This window comes from Telopea speciosissima, chromosome 4 (assembly GCF_018873765.1).
Source record: "Telopea speciosissima isolate NSW1024214 ecotype Mountain lineage chromosome 4, Tspe_v1, whole genome shotgun sequence".
Classification (NCBI taxonomy): domain Eukaryota; kingdom Viridiplantae; phylum Streptophyta; class Magnoliopsida; order Proteales; family Proteaceae; genus Telopea; species Telopea speciosissima.
In genome coordinates this window covers 5,440,019-5,457,888 of record NC_057919.1, presented here as the reverse complement: position 1 = coordinate 5,457,888, position 17,870 = coordinate 5,440,019, and the positions used below count along the sequence as shown (strand labels likewise).

The 17,870-nt window shown below is 39.3% G+C and overlaps 2 protein-coding genes and 1 long non-coding RNA gene across 3 annotated transcripts; 2 read left to right on the top strand and 1 right to left on the bottom strand.

Moving 5' to 3' along the window:
* Nucleotides 1-880, top strand: LOC122658739 (F-box protein GID2-like). The gene is made up of 2 exons (XM_043853831.1): nucleotides 1-599; nucleotides 645-880. The coding sequence occupies exon 1, from the start codon at nucleotides 22-24 to the stop codon at nucleotides 583-585; it is 564 nt and encodes a 187-aa protein (XP_043709766.1). The 5' UTR covers nucleotides 1-21; the 3' UTR covers nucleotides 586-599; nucleotides 645-880.
* On the bottom strand, nucleotides 431-15,919 carry LOC122658740. Its single transcript, XR_006332488.1, has 2 exons — nucleotides 15,879-15,919; nucleotides 431-586 (listed from the first exon to the last, which is right to left on the bottom strand). It is a non-coding gene; the product is annotated as an uncharacterized LOC122658740 (long non-coding RNA).
* On the top strand, nucleotides 6,029-16,838 carry LOC122658738 (triacylglycerol lipase 1-like). The gene is made up of 9 exons (XM_043853830.1): nucleotides 6,029-6,290; nucleotides 6,410-6,523; nucleotides 11,465-11,605; nucleotides 11,746-11,856; nucleotides 11,964-12,107; nucleotides 12,188-12,228; nucleotides 12,329-12,405; nucleotides 15,421-15,516; nucleotides 16,347-16,838. Exons 1-9 carry the CDS (start codon nucleotides 6,123-6,125, stop codon nucleotides 16,667-16,669), a joined length of 1,215 nt encoding a protein of 404 aa, XP_043709765.1. The 5' UTR covers nucleotides 6,029-6,122; the 3' UTR covers nucleotides 16,670-16,838.
* Nucleotides 16,839-17,870: the final 1,032 nt, after the last annotated feature.

The window sequence follows — 17,870 nt, the reverse complement described above, 5'->3', positions numbered from 1 at the left end:
GAATCACCAGAACAGGAAGTGATGAAGCGAAAGCTTGACACGGACGAAGATCCGGCGGTGGATGCCGAGAAGACGAAGAAGAGAAAGGGGGACTTGGAAGAGGAGCAGAATCAGGAGACGGGGTTTGTGCATCTGGATGAGGATCTTCTGTTTGAGGTGCTCAAGCATGTTGACGCGCGTTCACTCGCCACCGCTTCCTGCGTTAACAAACAGTGGTACAAGACTGCGCAAGACGAGAGGTTATGGGAGATGATCTGCACCCGTCACTGGGCCAACACCGGCTGCCGCCCTCAACAGCTCCGCTCTGTCGTTTTAGCTCTTGGTGGTTTCCGCCGACTCCACTCTCACTGCCTCTGGCCTCTCCTTAAGCCCCCTTCATTACCGCCGTCTTCACTTTTGCCCTCATCATCAGCGTCTTCGTCGTTCTCACCATCTTCTTCCCCTCTCCCCCCTGCGTTGCCTTCTCCGGTTCTGCCATCGAAGTCACCAATCCACTGGGGGAAGGACGAGGTTCAGCTCTCCCTCTCTCTCCTCTCCATTCGATATTTCGAGAAGATGAATGTCAACAACAGAGGAGGCCGATGAACTTTATAATTACTGTTCTCTTCTAATAGACTCTTCCCCCTCCCCATCCCGGGCGTTAGCCCTAGTTATCCTTCTCTTTGACGTTGCTTCTCTTGATCTTTGCCTACTCTTATTTTCCTTTTTTCCTCTAGGATTTCAATTTTACTTCTAGATAAGGGTTTCTTCTGATCGGATCTGTAAAATCTTAATATGATATTTGATGGTATCATATTTTGCAGTTCGCTTTGTGTTTCTTTTGATACTTTCAAGGATTGATGGATGTTGTTGTATAAATGAATCAAGTCTAGTTGTTTTTTTTTTTTTTTTCTCTCTCTTTTGAGTGTCTCAGTGATCTTATCTTTATTTTCGTCTGGGTTTTCTAAAAATTCATGCTTTGACAAATTGGGATTTGGATGTGAAACTAAAGATTTTTGAATCTGCAGAGATTGGCCATCCTTGTTTGTTCTGTTTCTTTTACACTATTTGTCTTTCTGTGGCGGGTTTTTGTCTGTCTGGGTTCTCTTTTCAGATTCGACACGAACAGACAGAGATTGAGAGGCGGTGGGATTGAATACTTAAGTGTTTGCTAGCGCCAGAGGCCACACTCCTCAAACTAATAGGTTATTGGGGTTTTCTTTCTGAATTCCGTTGGCATATTGTGTTTTGTTAGTCCCATTCTCACAATCTCACCCAAGCTCAGAAGCCCAATTCTTGTTTCAGAGAGGAAAGAGGATTATCTATATTGGACTGTTTGTCTTCTAATCGAAAGCTAGTAAATAAAGATGAGAAATTGTTTTCATGCATTTCTTGTTATATGAAACGAATTTGCAGCCATTGCAAGTGATTTCCAGTTGAGAGTGCAAGACATGAGATGTGAAAGTGATTACGAATCAAAATAAGGTGTTGCAGGTGGGACTTGAATGTGGCGGAGATTGTGAAATGAGTTGACTGAAAACTGATAAGGTTTTTGGATTCAATGATCTCAAAATCAACTGGCCAAACCTAGAATCGGTAAGTCTGCAAATTTTTTATCACTTGCTTCTTGAAAATCAACAAACTATTCGATATGGACTGAATGGGTATCACATGATAATCCCAACTACTTTTTTGAATTTTTGATAAGATATTTCTCCAAGCATTAAATGAAAACTAATCACAATCATCTTGATACCTTAATTTTTGGCAAATATGATTTTAATTATGGATTTTTGCCCTAAAATCTGAAGCTTAACAAGCGATTGATTAACAACAATTTTGCCCTCCAATGTACTTCATATAAGGCCCAAGTTGTAAAGTTCTTTACTCACATAATGTCATTTTAGGTTTGCCTTTGGCTCTTGTAGTTCCTTTAATCTGAATTAAACTACTCTTTCATATTGGAGCATCTAAAAGCCTTCATTAAACATGACCATGCGACATCAAATGATTCTTTTGTAGCTTATCATGTATAAGCTTCTCTTTCTCATCATTTGTCACTATTTCACCATCCGTGTGTTGGTAACTATCGTTACTGACCATATATTCCGTCTTTATTGTATTTATTTTAAAATTTTTTGATCCCAAAATTGATCTTTATAACTTCAACTTGGGTTAATCCTTGTTTTTAAGGAAAATCTTTTTGATCCCAAAATTGATCTTTATAACTCCAACTTGGGTTAATCCTTGGTTTTAAGGAAAATCTTGTTGTAACTTGTAACCAATGTTGGTGAAAGAAAAATTGTAACATACTTTTTTACTCTTTACGTGGGTTCCAACTTCCAACTTTCTATGGGGGTAGTGTAGTATTTTTGCGTGTTTTTGTGTCTAGGTGCAGGAGTCATGCGCCTAATTGTAGCATTCTTTTCCCTATATTTTTATTAAGTGTAAATTCTATCATTTTATGTAAAGATTGTATTAAATAATTTTTAAGAATATAGGAAGGGGAAACTGAAAGAAGGTTACAACTCCTTACTTTTCTAGCGGGGAGAGGTTTTTTGTTTGGGATTGTGGCTACTGTGCCAGCGTGGAAGCCAATGGGAGCACACAATGAAGCATCAATGGGGGTGACATTTTCTGTTTTTCATTGGGCAGTGGCATCATTTTGTAGGGGTTGTGTCTAACATGGGGGTGTCAAACATTAGGTTCGGCCCGGTTTCGATTGGGCTGAATAGGTTTCGGTCTTAGAATGAATGAGACCAAAACCAAATTGAAACCAAACCATTAAGAAACTTCAATTTTGGGTTAGTTTCGGTTTCAGCTCGCCGCGGTTTCGGTTTTTCAATATCGGATTAACATCAATTTAGATCGGTTGTTTTCAGGCTTGAATCACAATGAAATCTTATATTCATAACTTGGAGTGGGGAAAGATTTAATAAAAACACTTTAATTAACCTTCCCCAAATCAAAACAAGTAAACAACCATGAATAAGAAAATTGATTTGATATGTTCATGTTGTAATCTAAACAAAGAAGAATATATTGTAAGGGAAAGAATGGAAGATAACTAATATTTAAATCAATGGATAAATATAGTTTGTAGAGAAATCATTGTTACAAATCATATAATTATTTTTCATTAATTTTAAGGGGAAGATAACTGATATTGAAATCAATGAATAGTCACTGAGAAGATAACTAATATGGAATCACAAAATGAACCTTACCATCAAAGATTAAGAGTGCAGTTTCTCATTTTTTCTGGTGGCTCTAAGGAAAAAGTCGGTTGCTCTCTCAATGAACACATTTGCAGCCTCTCACTTTAAGCTACCTGCCTCGCACCATGCCAAGATTAAGAGTGCATTTTCTCATTTTTTCTGGGGCTCTAAGGAGGATACGGATAATATCTGCTGGATCTCTTGGAATAGACTATGTAGATCGAAAGAAAAGGGAGGGATGGGTTTTAGGGACCCCAGCATCCACAATACAACCTTGCTGGGAAAGCTGACGTGGAGACTTTGGAAATTTCCTGACACTGCTTGGGCTCGTTTTATGAAGCAACCTTACTTTACTTTCCTCACTGTAGTTTTCTCCAGGCTTCTCTGGGTTCTAATCCTTCCTGGAGATGGCGGAGCGTTTTGGAGGGAAGGAAGGTTCTGGTAGCAGGCTTGTTATGGATTGTGGGGAAGGGGGACCGTATTTCAGTTGTGCATGACTGCTGGATCCCATCGTCCAAGAACTTCAGGCTTCAGTTTCCTACTCTCCTCCCAGTCAATGATCTACTAGTCTTTGATTTTGTGGACCACGACAACCGAGTCTGGAAGGTGGATCTTTTAACTTAGTTCTTTCATCCCCTCGATGTCAAGGCCATCCTTGGAATCAACCTAAGTCTATTCCCTCGAGAAGACTCCCAGGTCTGGGGAGGAACCAGGGGTGGAATTTTTACAGTTAAATTAGCCTATCATCTCCTCTGTAACCAAAGAGACAATTGTCTCCAACAGTTGGCCTCTTCGTCTTTGCATGCCCATCACCTATCGATTCCGGCAGTAACCTAGAAGAATATTTGGGCGAGCCTCTCTCCACCGAAGATTAGAACATTCTATGGAGATCATGCGCAGAGGGTTTAGCCTCGGGTCAGGCCCTAGTAAGGAGAAAGATCCCTGTTGATCCGGCTTGCAATCACTGTGGAGCCTCCCCTGAAACTGTGGACCATATTCTTCTGGACTGTGTGGTGGCTCGAGCAGTTTGGTTTGGATCGGCTTTGTCGTATGTTCCTCCTACGAACCCTTCTCTTCCTCGTTTCATCCAGGGCTGGAACTCTCTTTCGCCGGGTGGAAAGGAGCAAAGCAAGGTAGCAGCCAGTTTAGCAAGCTTCATTTGTTGGTCTATCTGGAAGAATAGGAATGCAGCTCTGTTCCAAGGTAAAGCAGTGTCTCCTGTTCAGATTATCAAGGAAGCTCAGCTTCTGTTCCAAGAATTCAGAAAGGCTCAAGCTCAGGTGGACACCGTGCATAAGCCCCCTACTGCGCCTAACTCTTGTTCCTCCCCCCCTCAGTATTGGTCTCCTCCAATTCCCCCTTTTTCCAAGTTGAATTCTGATGCTGCCTCCCATGAAGGCTTGGGGGGTCTAGGTTATGCACTTCAAGATGGTGAGGGCACTGTTGTTAAGGTTGTTTCTGAACCCTATGATTTCTCTACTACGTTACTAGGAGAGGCTTTGGCCCTAAGAGTTGGTCTCCGCTTGAGTTTGGACGAAGGGATTGCTTATGTGGCGGCTGAGTCAGATTGTAAAGAGCCGATCGACAACCTCAATTCTTCTAAGCCTCAGTATCCCATAGATGTCCTCAATGTTGTCCAAGACATCAAGCACTTGTCCACTTTGTTTAGTGACTGTTCTTTTACTCACATTTCCAGGGAGATTAATAGCTTGGTTGACTCCCTGGCCCGGAAGGCAGTGTCTTATGCGTGCAAGACCTACTGGCCACATTCCACTCCGTGGGTGTCAAGTATATGTACTTCTCACTCCATGTGTCTTCCACGCGTTTATAAATAAATTCGCTTTCTACCAAAAAAAAATAAAAATAAAAATAAAAATAATATATATATATATATATATATATATATTTGACAATCCAACTAATTTTGTATAGTGAATAACGAGATCAATGGAATTCTCTATTCATAACCTTATACTCATTGATTTATAACAATCCCCCTTACACCTAGAAATATGCTTACTAATATTGAAATAAATGGATAATCAATTTACCTATTCATAACCTTATGCTAATTGATTTTTTATCGGTTTCATTCAGTTCGGTTTTCAATTTGGATATCAATCGGTTTTGTTAAAAAAAAAAAGAAAAAAAGAACAGAATAACAAGTTTTCAAAAAAAAACAAAGAGAAAAGAGAACACACACACACACAAGACAAAGAATATGATCACCGACTCATCATGGAGACGCCCTATCGATGGTATCATCGGTGCTACCGCAGCCCACTGGCAAGCCTGGGAAACAATACACCAAATCGAGTAGACAAGTACATAGCATTTTTTTCAGATCTTCCTCCAATTGTTTTTGCTTTGGGAGGGAAATCATTGCGTTGACTGGCTAGCAAATTCTGATCATACCCATACAAAAATTGATTATTGTATAGGATCTATCCCCTCCCCCTGCAGTATCTCATTGATAAAGATACTGCATTTTTTTTTTAAGTCATAAATCCCAACCCATTAATTAATATCTTGAAACTCTCACCCTCTCACACATACGTGTAAACAGTGAATGAAATTTTTCCCCAATTCCAAAAGTAAAAAAAGTTTTTTCGATCGATCTTAAAGGTTCGGGTTAGGTTTTGAGACCAAAGTTGCTTATAGGTGAAGGCACGAAACAGTAGTTATTACTTTATACCAAAAAAACAGAAAAAAAAACAGTAGTTATTACTTTACGCATTGTTTGTCATTGGTCGGAGGGAGCTGGATAAGGGGATCAAAGAAAAGAATATAACGGAGAAGCGGAGGAGGGCAGAATTACAGAATTGACAACGGCCGCCGCTTCGCTTTGTGCGTTGTAGTAGTTGTTGCACTCGTGATTGGGGAAAAATAATTCTGGGTTCTCAGTTGTTCTCGCGTCTGGGGGTGATGGGGGTTGTGGTGGCGCTGGCGACCTCTCTATGTATGGCGTTGTTGGTGTTTGCCGGTGCGGTCACCTGCTCACCCGATGAGTGGAATCTTCGCCGCCGATCACAGAGTGGGGGTTTGTGTGCTCAGCTTATTCAGCCCTCCGGTTATCCTTGCTCTGAACACACTGTAATTTCAACTCTTCCGTCTCTCTCTCTTTCCAGCCTCCCTTCTGTCAGTCATGTTACCGGTAATTATCCTTCTTCTATTCAAAGTTAAAACTGATATTGGGCATTCGCTTTGTTCAGGTTCAAACTAAGGATGGCCACGTCTTAGCTCTTCAACGTGTTTCTTCTCACGCGGGTGGAGATATTAAAGCCAATGCTGGCCCTCCAATTTTGCTTCAACATGGCCTCTTTCAGGTTAGCTTTGTTTCACCATCTGTGTCTCTCGGCAATCAAGGAGTTGTTGGAAATAGGTGTCAAATTTTAAATTTTCAAATCTTGAATCATGCCCATGTATAATTGGAGTATTCAATCCATCTCATAGAAGGATTAAAGTTACCGGTTAGAACACAAACGCAGAATCTTTAGAGGAATTCAACAATTGAGTAAATGGTTGACCACAGGTACAAGCAAATACAATTCTTTTAGATTGGCAGTAGAAATTTCTTTCAGTACTCACCAGGATTCAAAACCCTACTTCTCAAATCACAACAGAGGGAGAGAGAATGGGATGCAAGGGGAGGCGAGACAAATTATTATCATCAGTTTGTTCCTCCCCTATTGCCTATTTGTATCTTTTAAAAAAGTTTATCCCAATCACAGTCATAATGCCAGTGTGAGATCCTATTGGGTAGGCCTACTTAGTTGTCCTTTGTTCAACACTTGAGAAAACACAATATTTGCTAAATAAAGACATTTATTAAGTTAAGTAATGATACTTACAAATAAGGATATTTCTCAACTCTTAAGTCCCTAAAGAGTAGTTTTATTACGATTTAGTCTCTCCACTTTACAATATTGCATAATGAACCTATGGGCATGTAATTTATTAATGTCACTACCTTATTCCATTGAAATATCGCATACAGAGAATCTTGATCATTGATTGGACGTTAAAAACATTTTCAAAATCTTTTGCAAACTATTTACAAAACATGCAACCAAGCTTGGAATTTCTGTCCAATCACAATCAGATATTTCTTCATAACATTCACCTTGTACGGGAAGTGGATTCCTTATCGAGTGCCTCTTTCATCTACAGACAAACATCATGTCGATCGCAGTATCGCACACCACTCTAGACGCATCCCTCCACGTCATCCCCTGTATTCTAATTCATTGTGTAACATCGTCTTCTATTTCTCCTTTCCTATTTATAATTGAACCTAGGTACCTAAAATTTTCACTTTGTAGCATCTCCCTATCATCAATTTTCGCCACCTCGCTTTCAATACTAGTGCTACTAAAGTTACACACCATATACTCTGTTTTTTTGCTACTTATCTTAAAAACTTTTGATTCCAAGTTTGGCTCCATAATTCCAACTTTGCATGCATCCCTGAATTTGTTTCATCTAGCGAAACAATTATAAAAGGGTGTACCTAGTGCACAAGACTCCCGCCACTGCAGGGTTTGGAGATGATCATAATGTACACAGCCTTAATCCTTCGTGAAGAGGCTGTTTCCCTACTCGAACCCGCGACCACTAAGTCGCAATGGAGCACCTTACAGTTGCTTCGCGGAGAGGCTGTTTCATCCACGAAAACAATCTCATCAGCAAAAAAGCATACACCAAGGTTTCTGAGCTTGAATGTCTTTAGTCAACTCGTTTGTGGTTGGCGCAAACAAATATGGTCTTAAACCTGATCCTTGTGGTAATCCAATTGTAATTCCCAATCACTACCCTCCACCCCTCACAGTTCTTGTTGTAGTCGCTAATCATTATACATATCATCAGCTATGCCCACATATTTACTCGAAACACTTTTCTTCTCTAATACTTGCCAAATTAACTCTCTAGACACTCTATCATAAGCTTTTTAAGTTAAAAAGGAACATATGGAGATCCTTCTTACATTCTCTAAATCTTTCCATTAGTCTCCTAAGCAAATGAATAACCCTTGGTTATATTCCTGCCATAAAACCGAATTGGTTAATCCAAAATATTAGTTTCTTGTCTCAAGTGGGTTTCAATTACTCTCTCCTCTTCTAAGGATCCCCAACTCACAAGGCATGTGGTCTTAACAGAGCCTAATAGACACCTTTTCTTGGCGAATGGCAGCCCTTGACGATTCGTCTTCTTGAGAATGTAAGTTCTCTTCTGAAACTGCCATCATCCATTGATAATAGGCATAGTTCAAAATCTCACCGAAATTTCGTATATTTTGGTCAGGCCAAGACAAGATGCTATGTTGAAATGGGAAAAAATGCAATATTTCAGAAATTTCAGTCTAAAAAATGCACCGTTTCGTCGAAATATTGGTTATTTCGGTCATTTCGTTTGGGTATTTCGGACATTGCGGCATTTTACACCCAGAAAATGGCCAAGCAAAACTCATAGAAAAAATACAATATTTCAGCGAAATTTCTGTATCTTGGAAATTTCGGTATGGCCGAAATGGCCTTCTGTAACGAGATTTAACACTGATAATAGGTCCTTTTTTTTTAAGCTTTGATTGATGGTTTACAAATAAAAGGAAAATCTAATTCTAACCACATTGGTTACAGTTAGGTTTGTTACTATGACCTAATTCTGCTACAAGGAAGAATGATGTGGCATGTTTGACCCTTTGATATTTAGGGAATTGCGTAGCTTGGCCATGTGTTCTCAGCCCCAAATTTAATCATTTACCCTTTCATCTAATTCCATACCCTCTCATGTATATGCATCCCACTGTAGTCCCACACGCCCTCTTGTAGTCCTGAATTCTGTTTTGCCACTCGGAAAAATCCGATTGGACTGAAACTTGACATGTGAATAGGGGACATTGGGATCTATATATGATAAAAATTAGGGCCTTGGTTACGGTCTAACACTCTAACTTGTAACCAATGTGGTTAAAACTAGAAGCTCCCTAATTTGATGGGAATGTCCTTAGAACATGAGAGTTTATTGGCACTATTTCCCTTATTAGTCTTCTTCTATGTATGTTATTCCACATTTGAAAAGCTTTGAACCTCAGGACTCCCTTTTGATTGATGTTCTGATGTTGGAAATAGGTGAACTAAAGTAAGAGGTTGAAAATTTCCCACAGATTTATAATTTAAATAACATTTAACTGATAAAATATTATCCCTTCAATGGATTCAATTCAGAATTTTTGTTGGGGTCAAAGATACCACCATAATCCCAGAAGTTTGCAATTGAAAGATAACGTCCTCAAAACATTTCACATGATTTTGTTTTCTGAGTCACCTTTTGCAGTATGAACCAATTAGAAGTTCCAAAGTTGTTCTTCCAATTCTATTAAGCCACTTTCTAGTCTTTTGCTTGATTTCTTTTGAAATTCTTAGATGGATCATGGCATTCATTTTTCTTCCTTCGTTATTCGTTTTTTCTTTTACTAGTGCCCTTTTTGAATTTCTTAATGACAGCGTCCGTACTTTCTCTTTTTTTTCTTGAAGGGAAAAGTTCACCAGCAATGGTATTCTCTTCCCTCTAATAAAATTGAAATGACTTATTTTGCTTGTATTATGTTTTTGTGACGAACAAAATGATGCAGATAAGTCACCTAAGGGTTTTATTTTATTGGAAATAAGCCTTGAATTGGGTTATATAGGTGTTGGGCCTTTGATCCGATGAGTTTTCTTTGTAATGGACCACTTTAATGGGTGGCCTAAAATATGGGTAGAAAGTAGGAAAATGGGATTTATTTCATTACTTTAGTTAGTCATGTTTTGAGCCAGTTTCTTTTATTATTTTAGTTTTCTAATCAGTTTATGTTACCTTATTAGTTAAGGATTGGGTTAGGCCTTTCCTTTTTAGTATTCGAGTCTGTTTTTGAGTCACCTATATAAGTATGTAAAGGGCTACAGCCTTGTACACGAATTTGAATTAATTAGATTGAGGGGGGGGGAAAAAAAAAATTTGTGCTTTGCTCTGCGAGAGAGTATTGAGAGACAAAATATGGTGAGAGACTCGAGTCTGAGAGATACTACCCTATCTTCTTTTTCCCTTCTTCGATTTCCTATTTTTTACTATATTATTCTGAAATTTCTTGCAAATCTGAGAACCGGTCAAAGTATTTACTGTTGCTGGACCTGAAGTTTGTGATCCTCTTGTGGACTGGTTATCACTTGTCACTGGTCTCCACTACAAAATAACCTCTCTCCTTGAATAGTCAACATAAAATGAGGAGAAGAAGTAACGACACTTTTGTCTTTCTATCAGGAGCACTTAAAATTAGTAGTTGCAAACCATTTCTTAACTCTGGGTCAGCAGCAGATCAAAACCTCTATAAAATTAGTGGTTGCAACTTGCAAAACATTTCTTAAATTTAAATCATGAAAAAGGTTATGCGCACGGCCGTGTACGTACACAGTTGTCAATTCAGCTATCAGATAAGCATAAAGTGACAACCTGTAATAATTGCCCCCTACAAGACTAAGGGTTGTCGTGTACATACATGGCCATGTATGAAAACCAAGTCCTTAAATCATAGTGCTAGAGTAGAGGAGTTGTCCTCAATTTTTTTTGGGTGGTGGGTGGGGGGTGGGGGGTGGGGAGGGGAATCGTTATTGTCTACGGTTCCCTGACCGGTGCGGTTCCCTAGTGCCTCTCACAAGAGGGGGTGGGACCCACCCGGGGCACCTGACCGAACATTCTGCCCGGGTGGGGTCCACCCTCCTCTTGTGAGAGGCACTAGGGAACCGCATACGATAAAAATTCGGGGGGAGGGGGGGTTGTCTTCTCATGCATGTTGTCATTTAGTGAATTAGTGCACTGAAAATATAAGCAATTAAAGGTACTTTAACCATTGATCCCTCTCTCTTTTAACATATGTTTAGAATGATACGCCAACCTATGCTTGCACTGTTGGCCAAAATCCTGAATAAGAGAGGAGTTTTGCATCATGTTGGCTGCTGGAATTAAAATCTACTGACAAATATTTGAGTTGAATCCAAAAAATTCACCATTTTTTCATATGATAGTCACTTTGGAAGATATGGCACCAGCTAGAGTGGAACTGCAGAATGAAATTCATGTGGCAAACCCAAGTAATTTGAATGATGCCAGCTGAGTTGGTCTTAATATATGTTTATCCATGAGACTTTATTTTTGTACAGTTAGGAGGAAACTTGATTGGTCATTACCTTCCTTTGCTTTGGGCTTTTTCTCAAATCACTTAACATGGGCAGGGAGGAGATACATGGTTTGCAAATTCAATTGAACAATCCTTAGGCTTCATCCTAGCTGACAATGGTTTCGATGTATGGGTTGGGAATGTACGAGGTACTCATTGGAGTCATGGACACATTTATTTTTCTGAGAAGGATAAGGTATGGAAGCTAAAGACCTTTCACCCCTTTCCCTTTGTGTGTATGCGTGTGTTTTTAATCCTGCTTCACCATTCCATCTAACAACAGATTTATGAATTTCTGTTTTATGTCGGCTTTATGAGATTACTATTATGTTGCAGGAATTTTGGGATTGGAGTTGGCAGGAACTGGCTCTATATGACCTTGCAGAAATGATTACCTATGTGTACTCAACAACAAACTCCAAAATTTTCTACGTGGGGCATTCCCAGGTCCCAAATTTCTTCTTGGAACCAATTTCTCATTTTTGCATTCCAATGCTGCCCTCTGATGTTCTCGCTCGTGCCAGTAAGAGCTCATTTCGCTCATTTCATCATAGGGAACCATCATGGCTTTAGCTGCTTTCAGTCAGCCAGATATAGTGGAGATGGTCGAAGCTGTGGCCCTACTTTGTCCTATATCTTACTTGGGTCATCTCAGTTCTCAATTTGTACGTAGAATGGTTAGCATGCATCTCGATCAGGTATCTTCCATGTACCTATTTGCAAAGCTTGCTGTGATCTATAGTTTCTGCTTGATGGTAAAGTGGTTTTATGTATTTAGATGCTTCTGGCAATGGGTGTCCATCAGCTTAATTTTAGAAGGTCTGCTTCTTCGTATGCTTACTCTGATTTATCAACTTATACCAGCTCTAAGTTGTGAATTTATTATTATTATTTTTTATATATTTTCTGTTGTGTACAGCGCTACGGCTGTTCAGTTATTGGATTCCGTATGTGATGGTCATATTGACTGTAGCAATTTGCTCTATGCTATTACAGGTAATCCCAACTCCTCTTCTGTGTTTTATCCTTTTTTTGTGTGTGGCTAACTCCAGTGACAAAGTTGATATTGATTTATCTATCTATACACAAATTTAATGGTGTCACCCATCCTCTTCTTGGTATTTCAAGTCAAGGTTAAACATTTCGGATTTGGTGGTACGTCGACCCCCCACCAAACCAAAAATATTTGACATTTTGGTAAAATTCGGTAGCAAAATTTGGTCTATTTTGGTGGAAATTTTGAAATGGCCATTTCGGTGGCCAAAACCTGGAATTTTGCCTTTAAACTTCTGGGAGTGCTTAATTAAGCATGTTTACACATGTTTGAATAATTAGGGCGTACCCACTTTGGGTGTTTTTTCCTCTTCAATCTAAACATGTCTGAATTATTAGATAGAAGAGAGAAACCCCCCCAAATTGGTAGTTTGGCTTCACACCCTAATGTCATATGACAGCCATGTCATCCTTTGCCTGAAAAAATCTCTCAAAGTCCATCACAGCAGTCCTGTAGGTGGAAATTTGAAATTTGAGTGGCCAAATGATGCTTCAAATCCACTCAAATGTTGAAGTGGATGTGCTGCAACATAGTTTTCACGGCGTCTAGGCGACCCAAGGCGGAGAGGGTCCAAAATCTAGGCGATGAAGGTGTTGCAGGCACCCGCCTAGGCAACCTCTAGGGGATGCCTTGACAACTATGTGCCACAGTTGACCACCGAGCCTTGGTTCAACAACAAAATGAAGAATTTTGCCAAAAATTGAGGTTTTCTAACAGTTCCAGAGCTCTTTGGCAAAAGTGGGCAAAGCTCGAAATTTCGATGGCATCTTGCCTTTATTTATTGGTCCATGTCTGAAATTATGCCGAAATGAGCTGAATGACTGAAATAACCCAGATTTCACCGAAATGAGTTGAAATCACCGAAATCTGGACTTCCCTGTGTTTTGCATAAGATTTCGTTTCAAATCATGTTGAAACCGAATGACTGAAATTTTGAATCATGTTTCAACTTTCAAGTAGATAAGCATTAGGCTTCTAAATTAATATTTCATTTTCTAAATTGCAGAGCATTATCATGATAGCATGATACACTTTTAATGGGGTGCAGCAATGTGAGGGAAGAGTCCATGTTAGTCCTAAGTTGCACATTAGATTTTGTCTCTAGTCAAGAAAATTTGTGACAATTAGATGAAAGGAAAGGAATTAGGGTTGAGATTTCTATCAGAGGGGTTCTAGGCTCTAAAATTCCTGGATTTTGATAATGCAGAATAAGAAATCATTTCGCAAGCCAAAAGGGGGTGGTGGTGGTGGTGGTGGTAGTAACTGATTCTGATCTCTGTGTTTTCCTGCTAACAAAGATTAGGAAGGAATCTTGATTTTGAAGAATCAATTGAATTATCAAGAAAGGTAACACTGTAAGGTCAACAAAAAATGTGATTACAAAATAAACACAAGGGAAGTTATAGATTGCTTGAATAAACTGCTTTGGTAGCTACACGCCTATACTCGCTTAAGATCCTAATCAAATGCAATGTTGGATGCTGAGAAATTTCCTTGCTCGGTTATTAAAAACCAATTCTTGACAACCCAAAAAACACATGTGAGTTCCAAATTTAAAAAAAAAAAATCCCACAAAAAATTAGATTAATAAGATCTTTGATAAACTATTAAAGTCAATGAAATGTTTAACTATCAAAGGCTAAAATTTACAAATGATCATCAGGGTATGTGCTGCTCCATTGGACAAGAAAATATGGCCTTTCCACATTTGGGATTGGGCTGCCATGTGTTATGCTTATGGAGGCTGATGTGGAGGTGTGCAAGGTCTACATTGAGACCTAATATTAGGCCCATGCTTGAACCATGGGGGTTTGAGCTTATGCTGCTCAACTTGTCACTACTGCCCTCATATTAGGCCAGTCTGTCATGGTCATCCTTGTTTCTGTTTTCTACCTAACCCTGGTGAATTATATTTACCCGATTGATAAGAGGATTTTTATTCAAGATGCTTCATAATTGATGTTGTACCACTCTTCGATAATTTTAATGGTCAAATTACTTAAAAGAGAGGAGGGGATTCTAACATAAAAGCAGCCATATAAATTTAATTACTTCCATATCTTAAAATATTTTGGGTGAGGCTACTGATAGGAAATTGATTTCTTTGACGCTCTGGGTTTCCACAACTTCCTGTAATCCTGGTCTCAGTGCGGCTTTCAGCATCCCTTTTAATAGACACTACCAACTTCTAAATGACTTACTGTATTATCTTTTGTGCATGCTCAGAAAAGAGAGAAGAAAGCTTCCTTGGGTTCAATTAGCCAGTAATCATAGACTTTAGTCGTGCAAATGAAAAAATGAGCACATATAAATGGATGATTATCAGAATCAATCTAATGCGCAGGATGGGTTGAGTAAATCTCATCATCTTCAGCATACAATGGGATCACCTCGAAGACATCTCAATTATTGTTGCCTAGATTTCATGCTCAGCATATGTTGACGTGCAACCATAACCTGTTTGCTGAGCTCTTTAGGTCAACCTTAAACTAAAGCAGGGCTTTTAGAAAGCAGATTGTAAACCTCCTCTCCCCCCCCCCCCCCCTAGGAAAGAATTACTGAGATTTAGAATAAGGTGGAAGGCAACAGAGGTTGGATGCTGTGTTGTATTTTTGATCTGATACAGTTTTGTTGTGATGTTATCTTTAAGTCACTGATGAAGGGCTTTCCTACAGCATTAGCGCTTCACACACCAAGATAGAAAATTCATTTCCTAATTCTGAGTTTAACAGTGGGGTTAGATGTTTGAATTGCATTGTAGTTAGCAGTTAATGAGTTACAGCAATGCTTTTGAGACAAAAAATGAAAATGAAGTGGTGAAGTTGGCATATACAGCTGAAACTGATACTTAAGGATATGAAGGTGCCCCAACTGTATAGGTGATAATGAATGTATTCTTGTTCTTGATGTATTTTATCTCATATTTTTTGTTGATTTAAAAATTGATTAATTTGCAGGGAAGAATTGTTGCTTCAATGATTCACGAGTGGACTTTTATCTTGAATATGAACCTCATCCGTCATCATCAAAGAATTTGAATCATCTTTTTCAGAGTATGCAGTTTTTCTTCCCCCCTCCCTTGGTTGCAGTAACTTCTCTGCCATTCATGCTTTTGCAGGAACTGTTAAATCATTTCTAGTACTACTTGTGCAGTAGTCAAGTTTTATAACCAGAATGTTGCCTTTTAATCATTGATAGGCTGATAATGATGCTTCAGACAAACTATTTTGTTATGCCTTGTTTGTATATTGTAAATACGGTGTACTGCAGACTAAGGGGTGTTTTAGTCTCATATTTATTGATAATACGCTCATGTATAATTATACCTACTTAAGTCTGTCCTTTGTTGTAATTGCACACTTAATAACTTGTAAATAAGGTTTGGGAGTCACAGTATTGGCATTCTAATCCCTACCATGAACTCCTTTGTTCTCCTCCGTTTCTTCTCTTCTCATAGTTTCTCTCATCTTCTTCTCCTTCACACACGTGCAGGTACTAATTCCTTGTTCTTGATATTGTTACATGGTATCAGAGCACTAAGTACTCAGTACTGTGATCCTTCTTATCTATTTTGGAGGCTCATCTAGGGTTTTCCCCTATTCTTGTATTTCACAGCAACCAATGCTGTACTTTTTGCAATGAAACCCTAATTGTGAGAATATGAAGATTAGGGTTTCTTATGTTGATGTCATCTAATATATTCAAATTATGGAGTGGATTGAAGATTAGGGAGTTCTATCTGTGCAACCTTTTTACTTGTTTATTTGCGCAACCAGAATTATTTCTCTCCTGCAGTTGGTATTCATGATTCATTTAGTTGGGAGAAGGCTCAGTTGTTGTTTGTTGTTAAAGTAACTTTCTAACTCGTCATTCCATTTGACAGTGATACGTAAAGGTACCTTTGCCAAATATGACTATGGTTGGTGGGGAAACCTGAAGCAATATGGCAGTCACCAACCCCCACCCTTTGACCTTCAGCGCATACCCAAATCGTTGCCCATATGGATGGGGTATGGAGGAAATGATGCTTTAGCAGATGTGACGGATGTAAAGAAGACTCTCGAGGAACTACAGTCCGAGCCACAGTTGCTTTATCTTGATCAGTATGGTCACATAGATTTTGTGTTGAGTGTTACTGCAAGAGAAGAAGTTTACAACAATATGATTGGGTTCTTTAGGTCATGTGGAAATTCTAGTATTTCTTAAGTTACTGCTTATTGTAATGTCTGTTGATTGAATTAAATTTATACGTGTAATTTGTAATTCTATATGTGCATATGTTGTAAATATCAAACACTTTTTTTTCCCTCTTTCAGGGAGGGGATCATCAAAAGGATATTATGGAGGGAAGTGATTAAGGTTCCCTTCTTGCCTCTGTTTGACTATTCTGATTATGTTAATACTTGATAATGACACTTATCTGTCACCATGTGTGTAGGTGAAGAATGTACTGATATGAAAGCAAGGTTGGCCCTGAGATCTTTTGGATGAAACTGAATAGCTTCTCCCTCTCTTTTGCAGAATGAAGATTGTGGCAACTTTCCTATGTATATAAAGCCACCTCCCCTCCAAAAACAGGGTTTAAAAGAGAAAAAGAAATGAAATCAAAAGACAATGAAGTTGTTTGGCCACCCAATAGTGTTCTCAGGAAATCTCAGTTGATCGTTCACACTGGCTGGATTCTTAATGAGTGTGGAGATTTGATTTGATGTAAAGGATAAAATCCACCAAATGGTGGCTGATGGAGGATGCAAGTTCGGGGCCGGAAACGGAGCTGAGCTTTATACAAAATCGACCATGCTAGATTGGGCTGGGATTGGGCCTGGCTCGGGCTCAACTTGGTTCAATTTTTTCCTGAAGCCCTGAACTGGCTCACTTGAACACCTCGAAGTTGATTCGGTCATCTTCTAGATAAAGCCACATGTCAAATGCAAGCAATGGGCCACCTTGGATTGGAGAGCTCCCTGGTACTCGCAAGGCCAATGTGTCCTATCCCTAAAATAACTTTGCATAGGGAAATGCACCAATGAGGAGCTATGAAACGGGTTTTGTACATAGGGGTAGAGAGGTCATTTCATGTGAGGAGAGACATAGTGAGAGGATACTAGTGTTCCTTCATGGCTGGCTTAGAGAATCTTTTCCTCAACTTTTGGGTCTGGTTTTTGTGTGCAGTCGTATACACAATCGACCCTTCAGCCTTCATCCAAGATGGGGGTAGAAATGGTATTACACACCTTCCCTGTCCCCCTCATCCAACGGATAAAAAACCTTGGCCCCGCGTCAACTTCGAAGTTGGACAAACGACTGCTAAGTGCCATTTTTTAGCCGCTTGAAATCAACCAAGTCCTTAACATGAGGTCTGGGAATCTTTAGCTTTTTGGTGCCAGATATTCGTAGGGTTTCCAAG